General features: G+C 37.6%; 2 protein-coding genes across 4 annotated transcripts; one reads left to right on the top strand and one right to left on the bottom strand.

Annotated features, from left to right (window-relative positions):
* Positions 1-1215: 1215 nt before the first annotated feature.
* LOC105056527 (uncharacterized) lies at positions 1216-14143 on the top strand. Of its 3 annotated transcripts, XM_029267970.2 has the most exons (11): positions 1216-1450; positions 3311-3406; positions 3587-3661; positions 4665-4733; positions 5257-5333; positions 5763-5851; positions 6011-6140; positions 13428-13518; positions 13627-13692; positions 13803-13962; positions 14094-14143. In XM_029267970.2, the coding sequence occupies exons 1-10, from the start codon at positions 1289-1291 to the stop codon at positions 13920-13922; spliced, it is 975 nt and encodes a 324-aa protein (XP_029123803.1). In that variant the 5' UTR covers positions 1216-1288; the 3' UTR covers positions 13923-13962; positions 14094-14143. The 3 variants fall into 3 exon arrangements, with proteins under 3 accessions (XP_029123803.1, XP_010937045.1, XP_010937047.1); XM_010938743.4 differs by having other exon boundaries at positions 1217-1450; positions 13803-14143; XM_010938745.4 differs by having other exon boundaries at positions 1310-1450; positions 3311-3485; positions 13803-14143.
* On the bottom strand, positions 14132-16074 carry LOC105056528 (stress enhanced protein 2, chloroplastic). The gene is made up of 2 exons (XM_010938746.4): positions 15709-16074; positions 14132-14724 (listed from the first exon to the last, which is right to left on the bottom strand). The coding sequence occupies exons 1-2, from the start codon at positions 16003-16005 to the stop codon at positions 14455-14457; spliced, it is 567 nt and encodes a 188-aa protein (XP_010937048.1). The 5' UTR covers positions 16006-16074; the 3' UTR covers positions 14132-14454.
* Between the last annotated feature and the right edge of the window lie 1472 nt (positions 16075-17546).

The raw sequence follows: 17546 nt of genomic DNA, 5'->3' as shown, positions 1-17546 counted from the left end.
GTGCCCTAGCCCTCCAGTATCATCTTGATCATTATTGCAGTGGGCCAAACCATCAGAACTACAGTGGGAAAGACTATTACTGATAAAAATTTTGTGGTGATCATCCTTTTTGTCAGCAATGAACTTTTTATCGTGACAATATTCTTCCTGCATATCTTGATTACGTAATAAAAGCTATTGAAATTTATATTTTATATGTTGGAATAATCTAGAGAGGAGCTTTGGTCCTTTCGGCGAGTGAAAAACAAGAGAAATCAATTAGCTATCATTAAGATTTAGTTTAATGAACAGAGTTTGAGGAGGATATACAGCCCGGAATCACTCAGGCACAAAACAAATCCATGCAGGAATCCAGGCCCATGGTGAAAATGAAGGGCCTTCCTTGCTAAAAAAAATCTATTAGATTGCATTTAGTAGCCGACAATCTATCCCAATTTAACATAGTAATTTAGATTATTATATTTAATATATTTTTTAGATAATAATTTAGATTATCTCAGAGAGAGATAACTACCTAGATTATTATTTTTTTAATAAAATTATCAAAATAATTTTGAACAAAATAATTTTAAAAAAAATCATACAAAATTCATTGTCCAATTCTCCTCCTTCCACCCCATCCTCCTCTGCGTGCACCTCCGGCTCGGGACTCCTTCATCTCTCTTTATCTGCCCGTGACTCCTCCACCCTTATCCCCGACACCCCTTAGCTTCTCCATATCCATCCCCACCATCTCCACAGCTCTATACGTGCCCACCCTCTTCCCACCACAGTGTCCACGATTTTTCACACTCTTCAACGTGCTACTTTTTTGTACCACCATCACACTCACATCACTCTCGTTATTTTTCATTAGAAAAAAGAAGATTATCAGAATAAAATTATGAAAAATATTTTAAAAATTTGATTCCACGTTATCGATATTCTGATTATCAAACTAAATATATTAATCAAAATTTTTAATAATTTTATTATAATATTATATATAAATATTAAATATAATAATTAATATTATTGATAATTTAATAATAATAATCTCTTTAGATAATCTACGTAACCGAGATTGCTCGGTGGACCCAACTTAACGTTGAAGAAATAGAGGTCATTTATCAGAATTTTCTTAATTTTGTGGACTATTAATGTAATTGCCCTTAACAAGCGAGCCGGAGTTTAGCTCACCAGATGGGGTCGGCCCCCAAAGTCGGCATCATGAGAGGCTTCGTACGGCGCGCCCAAGAGGTTATCCGTTCCCCTCTCTTCCAACGGCGGGAGAGCAACGAGGAGCGCGATGGCCATCCCTCTCCCCTCTCTCGTTGTTCCGCGAAACTGTAGGTCTCCTCTCTTGGAATCCCATCTCAGGAGCTCGGAGGTCGTCAAGAAATGGCGGATTGGAGCCTCTTCCGCTGCCCCTGGGGTCGATCTGAAGGCCCTCGAGGCCGCCATTGCCAAGGTCCCTCTTTCTTGGATTTCGTCTAATTTTTTTATAGATCTTTTATGCCGTTTTCAGTTCGAATTCATGCTCTTTCTGGGGCTAAATATCTGATGAATGTGTTTTTTTTTTTTTTTTGAATAAAAATCTCGTCTTGAGGTGATTCGGCTCCTCGATTGGATGGAGAGAATCGTGTGAAATTTCAAGGGTTTAAATGTTGCCTAATCTTATGAAACTGTTATGCTCGACCAAAATCCCGAATTTCTGATTTATCTTAAGTTTGCAAATCTAATTATTAGAAAATTTTGTCATTATTGTAAGTGACATTACGATAGATACTAAAGAGAATTTTAGGCAACTGGTACATCCAGCTTTGATTTCCTTCGCAGAAATGGTTGGTCAAGTCCTCTTTGGCTTTCATTCTCATTGCATGGTTGATGTGGTTGCCGCTGAAAGTTGGAGGTCAGAACAGAGCACACTGACGCCTACTTCTCCTGATCACAATTCAGCTCTCTTCCTTGCTGTTGCTCTGTTCCTAATGGTTTTGCTTGTTAGAACTTTCTTCAGAATCCTTACAACCCTGTAACCTTTTATTCCTTCCTTGTACATTCTAAAACTCCACAGTTCATTTCTCAATAGTTTTCCTCGATAAATTGGGTGGCATGGCCTCCCTTTCTCTTAAAAAAAAAAAAGAAAATAACAAAAAAAGAAAGAGAAAAAAGAAGAATGGTAGTATTACTTTGTGTGGATGGTTTTAATTGATGGATTATGACTAACTTGGAGTCAATAATTTAATGTTTTCATCAAAAAAGTGGTTATCTACATGGAAATATTGTACAAGGCGTGCTGTAAAGGGCATTTAGCAACCAGCCATTTATTTTGCATGCCACACTGGTGAAGAGGCGCCCCTTGAGATACAAAATAGTTCAGCACATCCCTGGCATGGCATGCAGTGGGAATGTAGCAGCAAATTAGGAAGTGAGGATCTGGCAAACTAGGCTGACCGAGAACAACTGAGGGTTCAAAATGCCACTCAGTTATTCACAAAATATGGCTAGCACTTGCCTATTCATATTGTGCCATGTGTTGGTTACTGCCTCCTGTGGCCTATCTCATATGATTTACCAGCACTGGGACTTGACTATTAGGTTGACTACTTGTACTGAATGAGAAGGACATCTAGTTAGTGCTCAAATTGGTAAGAGAAGAAAAAGAAAGTGACCATAAGGAGAAGGAAAAAAAAGATGAGAACAGCGAGGTGACTGATGGAAGTACTTCATGAATCTTCTTTATCTGAATTCAGTGCAAGATAAGACAACAAAAGGAGACCCTACAATCGAACAAGATATATCCAAGTGATTTGTGTAGTTTTAATAATATGCCCATGTCTTAAAGGGGAAACATTTTTGATGCTTTACTACAGTAGGAAATGACTTGCCAGTACAAAATCTGAACACGGTCCTTTGTCCACATGAGTTCTTTCTATATCTGCTCGTTGGCTTTCTGCAGTAAGCTTTTCACCATCCAAACTTCATCATTTTATCTCAATGATATAAAAACAGAGTTATATTGTATATGGGTTGGGTTAGGCCTGACTTTGCAGTTTGTAATGGGCAAGGTTTCAGTAGTTTTAATCTTATGAAGGAAAGATGACCAGGTTTGCAAGCAGTCGTAAATCATTAACTAGTCATCGGTTGGACCTTCGCAATCAAAGTCACACCCCATTTTCTATTATTTTGCTTCCTTAATGCATTGAGAAAGCTGATGAAACTCTTATACTCTGAACTTTTAGGCAATTATTTACTGTCAAGTTTCATTAATTTTCATGAGCTATTAATGTGCCCACAGCTGAACAGAATATGATGACAACCTTTTATGCAGAAAGATAGTAATGCTGTTAAAGAGATACTTGATCAACTAAGCCAAATTGGTTGGGCCAAGAAATGGAGTTCTCAACCATATGTATCACGTCGTACGGTCAGTCTACCATCACAGTGAAGTTCTGGGCAAGTGCTGCTCAAACACTAGATTCATCTACAATCACATATATATACATGTACATCACTCACAAAAATTTGTTTATCGCATTTATGTAATTTATTATGTCGTTAGATTTATGCTGGGACTGTTGTAAATTAGTTGTGAAAATGAATGCAGACATCCCTTCGGGAACTGACTACTCTGGGAATAAAAAATGCAGAGAACCTTGCAATTCCAAGTGTGAGGAATGATGTAAGCCCTGTCATACTTCGAGATCCTCTTCCATGCTCTTACTTTCTACATAAATTGCATTATCTCTGGTTCTACTTAAATTAGCAAGAGCACCATAGATTGTCTTTGTATTAGAAATGATAGGCACCACTTTGACTATAGGGACCACTTTGGCCATTAACTATTGCGCAAGAAGCAAACATTTTCATCTCATCTGAAATAACTTAATTGGAACAGTCAAATGTCCATGAAACAAAATGGCTCTATTTGTATAATATTTGGTCAAGAAACTTCATTTTTCCATAATTTTCATTTGCTTTTAAGACAATTATTTTACTTTATTTTATTTTTTTTGAATGTAACGGAGGGCAGGGCCCACCCAGATTTTATTGAGGGCATGAAATCAGCATGTCATAAGAATTAGACTAAACCATGTTGGATGAGTAAATAATTGGTCATAGCAAGTCTACTACCTCATATCTCCACCATGATACTTTATGGCTGCATTTGGTTCAGGAACAAAGCAGGCATAAGGCCTGCAACAAGTCTGATGCTTGCAAAACAGCATTTAACAAATAGGTGTAAGCAAGGAATTGTTTTTCTGGTCAAAAGTTCAGGTGCCAGGCATAAGGAAAGCTGTCATACTATTCCTTGCATAAAGTCCACTGATGCTGCCTCATTTTTCTTTTTTCTATGGATAAAAACAGCCTCCGCCTAGAGTTATTCCAGAAACTACAACTAAACAAAAAAAGGAATGACTTGTGGAATGACTATTCCAACAGGCATGACTATTCCTATTCCACCTTTTATTATTTGTGAAAAATTTGCTGACGATATGTTTGATGTTTCTAATTTTGATTTGTTCATCCAATTGCTTATGGAAAATTATGAGTTCAGTAACTGCACCTATTTCCCTCTAAACACATGAAAGTGACAAGCTCATGGGGCACATGCCTGTTTCACTTCTCTCCTTATATACAGTGGCTAGAAATTTTGGTAATGGATGTGATCTCTGGTGATGCAGGCAGCTTTTCTTTTTACAGTAGTGGGAGTGACAGGATTTCTTGGTGTCATTGCTGGTCAGCTTCCTGGGGTACTTCTTCATGTTTTTATGCTAACTAATGCTTTCAATTTGGTATTTAAGAGCTAGCATGTGAAATATTTGCTACTTTATCAAAGAAGCACATCTGCTTTTACTCAAGAAAAGGTGATGAAGCAAACATATATTGTTGTAACATATTGTTTGGAATATCATCCTTAATTTATTATGTTATACAATTATATTGGAGCACAAGCATTTCAATTTGAATCTTTGATGTTCCCTTTTATTTTGTACAAATCCATCATTCACATATTGTTATGGGTATATCTTAGATAAAGATGCGACTAATATGTGTTATAACTTATGCAGAATTTCTTCAATCAAACAGTAGGCATCAGTGTATCTATATACCCATCATTCACTAACTTCAGTTTTATGAACTCATTCTTATTTTTGGTTATGCTCAAAATTAAATTTACAGAAGATTTTAAGATAACTTGGTGACATCAAATTTCAGTTGAGTTTTTCATTTGATTTTGGATTACTATATCTTGCTAATTCATTGAATTTATAGGATTGGGGTTTCTTCGTGCCCTACCTACTCGGGAGTATCTCATTGATTGTTTTGGCCATAGGGAGCATTTCTCCTGGGTAAATGTTTCATCGTATTTTTATATCTCTAACCTTTCTTTTTTGTGGATGGAGCTCCATGGACAATAAGCGTAATGGAGTCATCCCTAACCCCTTAACCCCCACAAAGGCAGGATATACCTTGGCCTGAATGACAAAGAGAATGTATACCATCAAGCTAAGCTTATGCTTTCATATTTCAAAACAAATTGAATCATCTTACTTTTAGAAACTTTTCACTATTGAGTAAACCAAACATGAATGGGGTCTTCTCAATCTCTTCATATTTGGAGGGAAAATGTTATTGGTACTCTCAAACCTACTACTCTCTGTCAGAAGTTTAGTTTAATACATTTTGTAAATGATCAACTGAGTTTCTAATATTTGTAATCACATAAAGAAGAATTGATAACATGCCAACATCTCTAATACGAATTTTGTTTTATTCAGCCTTCTTCAGGCTGCAATTGGTGGATTTTCTTCATTTTTCCCTGATTACCAAGAGAGGATTGCTAGACATGAAGCTGCTCATTTCTTAGGTAAATTTCATTCATTTCATTCATATAACATAGCCAAATAATTATTTTGTAACCTCACAATGCTGTCCATATGCATCTTGCACTTACAATCTGTATCTTCTCTTCTGCATTTTGCATCCTGTGCATTTGCAAGCTTATGTTGTCTCCATTGAATCTCAGTTGCCTACTTGATTGGCTTGCCTATCTTGGGATATTCACTGGACATTGGAAAAGAACATGTCAATCTGGTTGATGAGAGTTTAGAAAAGCTGGTGTACAGTGGGCAACTTGATGATAAAGAACTGGACAGGTACAAGGTCAACTCAAACACCCTATTCACTTTCAATTGGAATCATTCTGTCCGTATCTCCAGAAGTAGTCACTCTAAATCCCTTGTTCATGTGTGTCTTATTTTATGGTGTATAAACATGGAATTCAAATCAGAATTGGTTTGCTATGTTTGCATAGACGTGTAGATAACACATTTGCACAATCCAAAAGCTGCAAGCTAGAAACCCATTTGATTGTGTGGACTTCTTGAGTAGATCATATCCTGGTCCCCTTTGCTTTGACCTGCTTTGCATTTGAAATTGCTGCCATCATCATATTAAATAGGCATGTTCTAGGCAACTTATGTTTTAGCCTTAATTTTCGGCATCTCATTCTACTGGAGATTGCTACTTTTTGGAGATTTGATAAATTCTAAAATTTTAAGTTTATTCATTGATGTAATTTTATCTGATTTCTTGGCATGATGGACAACATGATCATTCATTTGAAATTTATGCTTGGAGTGATTCTTAACAAAACAATTTTTTGCAGGATGTGTCTTCTATGTTTTAAATAATTCATGATTTTCACTCGACCAGCAAACATGTACCTGCAAATGCATGTTCAATTAGGAAGCAATATAAGAAGAATTAATTTAAAAAAATTTAGTGCATCGACTCAAGATAAATATTCTAACATGGGCTAGAAAAGGACTTCAATTTGAACGATTATGTGAATTTTATTATCTCAGTTAGTTTGGAGAACTACCAATTCCAGCTAAGAATGGACTTTAATTTCACCAAGAATTAGAAAGGTTTAGATCTCAGCTTTAAGATTAATAGAGTTTATGTTTTTTTTTTTTTTTTTTTGGAAGCATAGAGTTTATGTTTTATGAATAGCCATGATGAATCATTTTAAGTCCAAGAGTCTGAAGGGCCTGTTGGGAGAAATTGTATGTGTTTACATGGTCTTTCTGTATATGATTTGGATGAATCCAATTCGGACTGGCTTGGCCAAAATTAGTGCCAGATCTAATTCAATTAATTGATGAAATTAATGATTAATGATATAAGGAGAAAGAGTTGTGGGTGGTTGGACCAGGAAAACAATGATATATATATATATATATATGCATGCATGCATGTAGAGAGAGAGGGAGGGATGGGGGAAGAGAGACTACACATTTTATATTAATTCCTTGAAAAAGGAGTTAATGATTCAGAATCATCGGTGCATTGTTCAAATTAAAGATCCAAACTATTAATAGGATCTACAAATTAAAAAAAAAAATACACAGAAATCTAAATTTATGTGTTTTGGTCCATTTCATCTATTTTTTTTTAGAGCTACCCGTTCTTTGGAACAAGGGTAAGGTTCTCCTTCAGTGGATCCCTCTTATTCCTATTTGGTCTCTTTTATTTGAAAGTTGTGTTTCTACATTGCTTTCTTCCTCTCTTTCTCCCTTATCTTCTGTTTTGGAGGTTTCTTTCAGTTTTCTTAGTGACAGTATGTTTCTAACATGTGCATCAAGTTGATATAAAAATGAACAATATCAATTGCATTAGTATGGTAAAGTATATGAAAGGTCACATAAAATAAAGATCCACTAATTTATAGATCATGATCTACTCATCTTAAAATACATATGATTTAAATTCACTAGGTTTTGATGATTAGATCACAATGAAACATAATATCATGTTATTAAGACCATCTTTTTTCACACCTATTTGACGATTAGGATAGAGACCACTAAAATGTATGAATTTGGATTTCTAGATATTTTTTATGGTGTAGATCATGTCCGATGATTTAGATCTTAAATTTGGATAGTCTATAATTGATTTTGAATCATTAGCTCCTTTTTCAAGAAATTGACATGAAGTGTATAGGTGCAACTCACACACACACACACACATAGAGGCTGGAATGCTTTCAATAGAAATCAATGCAAAGTCTCTCAAAATGAAACTCAAGATTGTTAATCATGATCTATGATATATAAAATGGCTGGAAATCAAAATCATATTTTTAAAGGTCTTATACTCATGCATCAAATGAAAACAAAATCGACAACTTTAATAATATAATAACATATTTTAGTTTGATTTTGTAATGACCCAAGACATCATCATGGAAGGTGTTATTTGAATTCCTTGGCTCTATATAAGTATCTACGATTTTTTCAGCGAATAATCAATGTGAGACTAAATACGCATCTATACAGTTTCTCACATGCTTCTCTCATATAAGTCCCAGCGTCTTTGCCAAGCTAAAGGTCCAAATCTATGCATCCATTTATAAACGCCACAATTGGCCTATGATCAGCTCCAATAAACCCATGCCACAGTATCTCTTAGTCCACAGGATATAAACTGGGTTGGCTCTGATACCAATTGTGACCTAGAACGTTATCCAAAAAAGCTAGTTAGAAGGTGTTATTTGGATTTCTTGATCCTATATAAATATCCAAGATTTTTTCAATGAATAACCAATATTGGACTAAATATACACCTGTACAGATTTTCACAAATCTATAGCTTATAAACATCAAAATTAGTTGAAATTTAATCTGCATCTATTTTGAAATATATATGTCAAAATCAATAGTGCTGATTTTTATTTTGAAAGGTCCTTTGTCGATTTCCAATTGGAAGCATTTCATCTCAAATACTTTTTGAAGTATTCTGGCCTATATGTGTGTGCACATGGGAGTGTGTGTATAAAAGAGAGCTTTTTTCTTTCGTTTGATTTTGGCATTAGAGGTGGGCCAAAGAAATTTTCAAAAGAAAACCATATACAGAAAAAGAACTATAATCTCTCACCATTGGAAGAGGATTTGTTTTACCTTAGGAATTTTGGTGTTTGGACTTCGGATGGCTCAGGTTGGAGTTGGATTTGAGAGTCAAAGCATTAATCTCTTGCTAGAAATAGCCTTCTAGGTAATCAAAAGCAAGCTTAGAATTCTATGAAATTGGAAGTGTTGGGATTCGAGTACTTGAAAGATAATAAATAGAACAAAAACCTACGCTAATAATAATACCAAAGATAAAGAAATCCCAGCAATCGCAAAAATACCAAAATTTTTCGTGATTCGGCCGAAGCCTACGTCCACATGGGGATCAAAGAAGCTTTTACCATAATAATAGTTTAGAGTACCAAAAAAAAAATTCTGACACCACGTCGGAAACATCGCTTCTGATATAAGAAAGAAAAAATTCAAAGATTAAACAAACCTCTAGAAGAATCCTCCTCGATGGAATAACTCTAACCCAAGATTGAGCGATCTCCTCCAATCGATGTTCTCCAATCTTCTTTTCTTGAACAAAGTACCCTCCAAGCTTCTCTTCTTCTCTCTCCCTCTCTCCTTTTGGTGGCTCACAGTCTCCTCATAGCCCTCTTTTTTCTTTTTTTTGTCTCTTTTCTTTTTTTTTCTCGTGTTCTGTTCACCATGTCCATGACCCCCTTTTTATAGACAAAAAAGGTAGGAGTCCTTTACGAACTCTTTTTCCACATTACATAGTGTTTCCACGCCGCTTTGGGTTTCACCGTGCTAAGCCTCTTCTATGCATCCCGTGCTGGTCTCTGCACATTTCTGCATGCTACCCAAGTTTCACATGAGTCTTTTTTTTGTTTTGTTTAAGCAGTGGGTCCCATTAAGGAGGGATCACACCAATAAATCTCTCTCTCTCGACTTATATGGGAAGTTTCATCAAGCCTACAGCGTCCATGCTCCTTTATTGCCTTCAACCACTCCTCACTATGCTAGTACTCCATGGCTTCAGAGTAAGACTCAGGCTCCCCCGCATCCGTTAATAGCATGTAATCCTGAGGTGGGTATCTCATAGACGGCCTCCACTCTCTTGTGGATCTTCGGACCTCCTGTATCGGTGGTTCAATGTGTGGCTCAGTATGAACACCATCAGTACTTAGTCTCGTGGCTATCTTCTATACTGTCATCTGCAGTTGCTCCCCCATCATGAAGACTCTTCGGGGAAGTATCTGGGCACAAGTTTACAGGACTGCTCAAAGATGACTTTGGCTTGTTAGGCATCTCGAAGTCGTCGATCATCTGATCCTCCAAGAAAATGACATCGTGGCTGCACACGATCTTCCGTTCCACAGGATCCCACAATCGATAGCCAAACTCTCCATCCTCATCATAGCTCAGGAACATGTGTTGCTTTGCCTTGGCATCTAGTTTGGATCTCTCATCTCTGAAAATATGCACAAACGTCCTGCATCCAAAAATTTTTAAATAATCGTAAGAAACATCTTTTCTTAACTATACTCTCTGCGGTGTATCATCCTCAAGAGCATAGGAAGGAAAAAGATTAATAAGATGGACAGCAGTCATCAATACTTCTCCCCAGAATACCTTTGGTAGTTTTGTACGAGAAAGTATGCTTCTGATCCTTTCGTAGATCGTCTTGTTCATCTTCTCAGTAACACCATTCTACTGCAGCGTCTTAGGCACCGTCTTCTCCAATCTGATACCATTCTGTTGATAGTATTGTTTAAAAAGATCCCTGTATTCACCCCCATTGTCCGTTCGTATGCACTTCAGCTTTCGTCCAGCCTTTGTTTCAACAGAGACGTGAAATTGCTTGAATATATCGAGTACTTAGTCTTTGTTTTCAAAGCATATATCCAAACTTTTTGAAAGTGATCATCAATAAAAGTCACGAAGTAAAAGCATCCTCCAAGAGTTTTATCACTCATAGAACAAACATCACTGTGAACAAGATCTAATATATCAGTTCTTTTTTAGAGAAAATTTTGAAAAGAAACTCGAGTTTGCTTACTCATCAGGTAGCTTTTACATGTTTTCAATCCAGAACCATCAATAGAAAGAGCGTTCTTCTTGATCAAAATTGACATCCCCTTTTGACTTATTTGTCCCAGCCGCTGATGCCACAATTCTGTGGTAGAAAGTTCTTTTGCTATATTCACCTCTTTCTTATCGAGCTTAACTTGAATGAAGTAGAAACAACCTTGCTTGATGCTTCTGGCTGCTACTAGTGATTTCTTGGTCAGTTTTCACTTACCGTCTCCAAACATACTATAGTAGCCCTTCTCGTCTAATATCTCTATCAACAATAGGTTCAAACGAATATCTGGTAAATGTCAAACATTCTTTAATACTAATTTGTATCCCAAGCTCATGATCAGCACGATGTCTCCGACGTCAATGATTTTTGATTCTCCATCGTTCTCCATCTTTACCGTCCCAAGTTTATCGGAATGATAAGATGAGAATAATTTCCATCTTGCTATAACATGATACGAAGCGGTCGAGTCAATCATCCAAATAGAGTCTTGGTCAGCAATACCTGTAAGATCATCGTCTATTGTGCCATAGATAACAATCACCTCTCCATCTGAAGCTACTATTGTCGTCTCATTGTTCGAGCTGGAATTACCGCCTGATTTGTTCTTTGGCTTCTCCTTTTTTAATAATCGACAATCTTTTTTAAAGTGACTTCATTTGTCGCAGTTGTAATATCTGCCATTTCGGGACTTTGATCTCTTCCGTGATTTAGTGCGACCATCATCCGAGTTAGATTGGGAGTCTCTATACTTGCTTCTTCCTTTTCTTTCTGTGATGAGGGCCTCATTATGGCTCAAGACTCTTTGCTTCTTCCTTTTGGCTTCCTCATTAAGCATATAGTCTTTCACCGTCACTCAGGCTATTGAACCCTCCGATGAAGAATTATTTAGAGACACCATCAGAGTCTTCCAACTATCGGACAAAGAACTCAACAATAGTAGGACCTGGAGCTCCTCTTCTAACATCATCTTCATTGCGGCGAGCTGGTTCACCACGTTCTGAAAGTTGCTTAGATGCTCCGCCACGGAAGTCTCCTCCTTATATTTCATATTCACCAGTTTGCAAATTAGGAATGCCTTGTTCTACACCATCTTTCTCTCATATAGGCTTTTCAGTTTCAACCAATTGAAACATGATGAAAGATGTTATCATCAATCCACTGCTAGATGAGCCCAACAGTTTTACGATTCAGCTTCTCCCATTCTCTGTCTGACATCTTGTCGGGCTGAGCAATAACTTGATCGGATTGTGAAGATCTTTGCAGTAAAGGAAGTCTTCCATGCGAGGTTTCCAAATCGAGTAATTGGTTGATGTCAGCTTGATCATAGTATCCATCGAATATTGGTCCTCCATTTGTTAGTGTCTCAACTCTTTCTTCAATGCTCTAGATTCGGAGAATCAAGCTTTGATATTATTTGTTGGGATTCGAGTACTTGAAAGATAATAAAATAGAACAAAAATCTACGTTAACAATAATACTAAAGACACACAGAAATCACAACAATCACATGAATATCAGAATTTTTCGTGGTTCAGCCGAAGCCTACATCTACACAGACACCAGAGTAAGAAAGAGCTTCTACTATAATAATAGTTTAGAGTATAAAATTTTTTTTCTGATACCACGTCGGAAACATCGCTTCTAATTTAAGAAAAAAAAAATTCAAAGATTAAACAAACCTACAGAAAAATCCTCCTCGATGGAATAACTCTAAACCAAAATTGAGTGATCTCTTCCGATCGACGTTCTCCAATCTTTTTTTTTTTTGAATGAAGTACCCTCCAAGCCTCTCTTCTTCTCTCTTCTTTTCACCTTTTGGTGGCTCACGATCTCCTCATGGCCTTTTTTTTTTTTTTTTTGTCTCTTTTCTTTTTTTTTCTCGTGTTCTGTTCACCACGTCCACGACCCTTTTTCATAGGCAAAAAAGGTAGGAGTCCTTTACGGACTCTTTTTCCACATTACATAGTGTTTCCGCACCGCTTTGGTTTTCACCATGCTAAGCCTCTTCCGCACATCCTGTGCTGGTCTCCATGCGTTTCCGCACGTTACCTAGGTTCCATGTGAGCCTTTTTTTTGTTTGTTTTGTTTAAGCGGTGGGTCCCATTGAGGGACCACACCAATAGGAAGAGTATTTGGGAGAATATTTATGTGATTATGAATGGTTATGATGGAATTAATGTAATTCAAAAGCCATAATTGTTTTCTTGATAGAAATTTATTGACAAGTTTTATATAGTATACATAAACTATAAAACAAGGGCTGCAATTTCTTTGCTGAACCCTATACCAATATCATCTTGGAAGTGTCTCCCGGTTTGGGGGTCGGCTTGATGTATACTCAGACACACCCCTCATACCATATTCTGTTTCAGTATAGTATGGTATGGTATGGTATACCCAGTATGCACTAGTAGGGATGTGTACGGTGTACCATGTATAAAAGATCACACTTAAAGTTGGCATTGCTGGTTTCATAACATTGAAAGACTCATCAGGTTGGCTGTTGTGTCAATGGCTGGACTTGCAGCTGAAGGTCTTAAATATGATAAGGTTGTTGGTCAATCAGCAGATCTTTTCACTCTTCAGGTATTCAAAATCTATTCTGATTTTCCAAGCAGTCCGATAGTTCAATCTCACTCTTCATCAGAATAGGTTGGAGCCTGTGACTATGATGAGAATTTCTTTTCTTGCCAGAGATTTATAAATAGGAGCAAACCACAAATTAGCAAAGAGCAGCAAAAAAACCTAACAAGATGGGCAGTAAGTTCTTAACAGTTGTGGCTTGATAGCTTCTTGACATATTAATTTATATAAGTCCATGCATGAGCATATTAACATAAATTAACTCTAAAAGCTTAATACTTGCACAGGTCTTGTTTGCTGGATCACTCCTGAAGAACAATGCTGTAGCTTATGAAGCTCTCATGTCTGCCATGTCAAAGAAGGCTAGTGTATTGGAGTGCATCGAAGCAATAGAGAATGTTTCTTGAAAGGTTGTTTGATCAAATCTCTATGATTTGTTAAACAGAAGTGAGTTCAGCTACTGTTATGCCGCTTCACAATTTGATTGTTTCACACAATTGGACGTGGCAGAAGGAAATTCATTGTATAGGTCCCTTTGGAAATTGGAAACATTACATGGTACTATGTTCTTTTGACAGGAAATGCAAGGAAACATCTCTCCACAGCCTGCTAGCAATTTCAAACCCAATAGTTGTCTTGTTTATATGCTTGTATCTGTTCACGTACAAGCTACAAATGTGCCCCCACAGCAGCTTCCCAATACATTAGAAGGGATTTTCCAACCCCAGCAAAGTATGACCGTATGATGACCCTTATGGCTCCGTAGTACATTTGAAATCAACCAGTGCCTAATGGAGTAACTATTCCCAAAGTGTTTTTTCTATTGCCCATTTGTTGCACAGCATACACCAATGATGCATGGATCCCTAGAAGCACTTGTTAGCTACTTCGTATATTTTGTTTATAACAGTACTCTTGAGAGCGAGTTTGGACGGTCCACTACATCTCGTCAGACCAGTCACTGAGCTCGCTCTCATAGAATAAGGCTTCAACTAGGTTGTCGATGAGGGAATCGACGAAGACGTTGCATCCTAAAGTGAACATCCGGCCGATCCTGTTCCGAGCACTCGAGAACCATGCAAAGGTGGCAGCGGAGGCGACAACAGCCACACACACCCCTGCTGCTTCAGCTATCTGTTGTAAGTCCAGCTTCTTGAAGAGGGAGTTGCCTGTCACCACCTCTATGGACACTGCTGTGGCAAATGCAACCTAGCATAGAACACAAATAGTTAGATGGGTAATCATGAATAGAACAGCAACAAATCGAAGAACAAAGTTAAGGTACAAGTTTCAAATCCAGTGGTGGCCTCTGGGCTGGAATTCAGGTACTCTGGGTTCTTATGTCAGGTTTATTAGGCTGTGAATAATTGAAAGCTCGAGTTTAAGGTCAAGCTCGGCCTGAAAATGTCAATTTCCACTTGGACCAGGATTCGAGAAGACATGGACCATTTAGTATGTCTTAGGCGCTACTTAGGGATGAAAATGGGTCAGATAAATTCTGATTAGATCCGAATTGATATTCTAGTTATAATTCATTATCTAGTCTTATAATCTTACATTTTTTAGCAAGAAGATATATTTTATTTGCTCAAGCAATATATTTTTAAATAGTCAATTAAGAATTTACAAAAGGATAACGCTAGCTTTTCCCAATAGCAGTTATTCAACACACTCTCTTGCAGCTGTTCGATCATTGGAAAGCACTTTACAAGGCTGAACAAAGCAAGTAACTACTAGCATATATTTCTAATAATAAATAACGGTTCTTACCAAAAAAAAAAAATAATAATAATAATAATAATAATAACGGTTTGGAAGATGGTCCCATATTAAAAGCTTGATCTTTTTCTATTATTAATCTATTTATTATTTTAAGCAACCACTGTAATCTTCTTATCGAGAAAACAGGAAGGTTGTAAATCCAATCCACCTAAAACTAACATAAAAGCTTTAATCCCCACGAGTGCAAGTCCTCTATAACCTGAACTGTGGGAATCTTTAAAATTGGGGTACATGGCAGATTTCCATTGGCTGCACAAACTCTGCACCGGTAGCCTATTTTCTGCCATCTACCCGAATTGTATCAAATTCCTACTTCTTGCGTTGTAGAGGATCCAGTATCAGAGCCCAGCACACCTCTTTCTCAGTCGCAAAGGAAGAGGGGCTAATTATAAATAGCAGGCAAGAACTCACCATGGCGAGGCGACCGGAAACGATCTCGAAGTCGTGGCTCTTCCGCGAGCTCTCGATGTAATCGGCGAGAGAGGCGAAGAAGGGGGAGGATTCGGCGTCTTTGAGAGGCCTGATGAGACCATCGCGAGCTCCGGAGCTGTACGATCTCAGCGTGCAGAGGCGGGGCTGGAGCACGATCTTCCCGCCCTCCGGCGAGGGGTCCGCCGATCGGAGCCTCGGCATCGCCGGCGATTCCTTCCTGGGGGCACCCACCCCGAGCTCGCAAAAGATCGCCCGCGCGGCGCCGGCGGCGGCCATCGGAGGAGATGTGGAGGAAAGACTCGCCGAGAGCGGATAGTGTGGGGGTAGAGACAAAAGAGGCGGGTTCCTGGAATCTTTCGACCTTTTTCTAGCATGGAGCAGCGTAGTTCGTTTGAACCTGATCCGATGCACTCCAGGTGAGGTTACCTCCGACCAGCCGTCGAGCCCGACTTGTCATGGGTCTAATCCTGGACCAAAACCAAATCGATAAAAATTTTGAGCATCTCCAACAACCTTTGGCCCAACATCTTCAATGTAAACAGGAATCTGCCCGAGTCATCTAGATTTGGTCGAGTCTTACTAGATCAAATTGGACATATGTTGGTCAAAACAAGCCAATTTGTAAAACTTTAAGCGCATAAGTTAAATTAAAGATTGTGACAGCAGTTTGTTTGGACATTTGAGATTGACAATAAAATACTCAACCACTATCCAATTGAATTTGATCAAAATGTCAGTTGATACTTTTTTTTTTTTTTTTGGTAGAATTGATTGATCCCTTTCAATATGAGCAAAGTGCAAATTAGACAACATCTAATGTAATCCTATTAATTTCAATTAAATTTATAGATCATTTCTAGTTAATTTGTGAACTACAACAATTACATGAAAGGCAAATGTGACTTAGAGATACTTTCCACATTTCAAACAAGATACAGGTAGTAGCAATTTGTATTTAACTAAATTTGACAAACAAAAGTTATATTGAAAAAAGAAACATACCACTACATGAACAATTTATATCTGACCCAATTAAGGCAATTGTCAAATATTTACTCAAACCTCAACAATTTGTTGCATATTGAAATAATTTAATGGGCTAAAGGTTAGAAATTGTCATCCACAAATACAATATTGAAATAATTTAATGGGCTAAAGGTTAGAAATTGTCATCCACAAATACATGTAATCCTAACCATTTTTCATAAGCTTAATTTATTTAATATATATTTCGCTATTAGCCAGAGGAATACATATTTGGCTTAAAATTTCAGATGGCTCAAACCAGAGTTTAAGCTGGGTTTGACCAATTTATTATTAAAATATTATTAAAATCATGATAAACTTTATCATATAGATATTATACGAAAAATATAGGTTCTTTATAATACTCGTAACGCACTATAATATACAGTGCATCGTGCATATCATCTATCATATAATAGATAGTTATATGCGAACAGATACAGCATACATCATACAATCTACACTCATTCGTGACCGTTCATCGTACAATGGATATGCATGCGGGGCACTGCAGGGCATCGGTGCTCGTATCTGCATTTTAAGTGCATGCAGTTAGAATGACCAAGATGCTGCAATTTCTCACCTGCGGTCAGCGGATCCGGGTCCTCAGCTGTTGTCCTTTCCGCGGTTTTCTGCGAATCCACGTTACCTCGCTGGAGACATTCGAAAATGTTAGACATGAACTGGTTCGGTCCCACACCAGCGTGTCGTGGCCTTCCTCCCCCACGCAAGAGTCCCATTCACCCGGCTAGACCACCCACCTGCCGTCTGATCCAGATCGTAGGGTCTGA

This window comes from Elaeis guineensis, chromosome 13 (assembly GCF_000442705.2).
Source record: "Elaeis guineensis isolate ETL-2024a chromosome 13, EG11, whole genome shotgun sequence".
In the NCBI taxonomy this organism is placed as follows: domain Eukaryota; kingdom Viridiplantae; phylum Streptophyta; class Magnoliopsida; order Arecales; family Arecaceae; genus Elaeis; species Elaeis guineensis.
The sequence above is the reverse complement of the archived record's forward strand: the minus strand, read 5'-3'. Positions and strand labels throughout refer to the sequence as shown.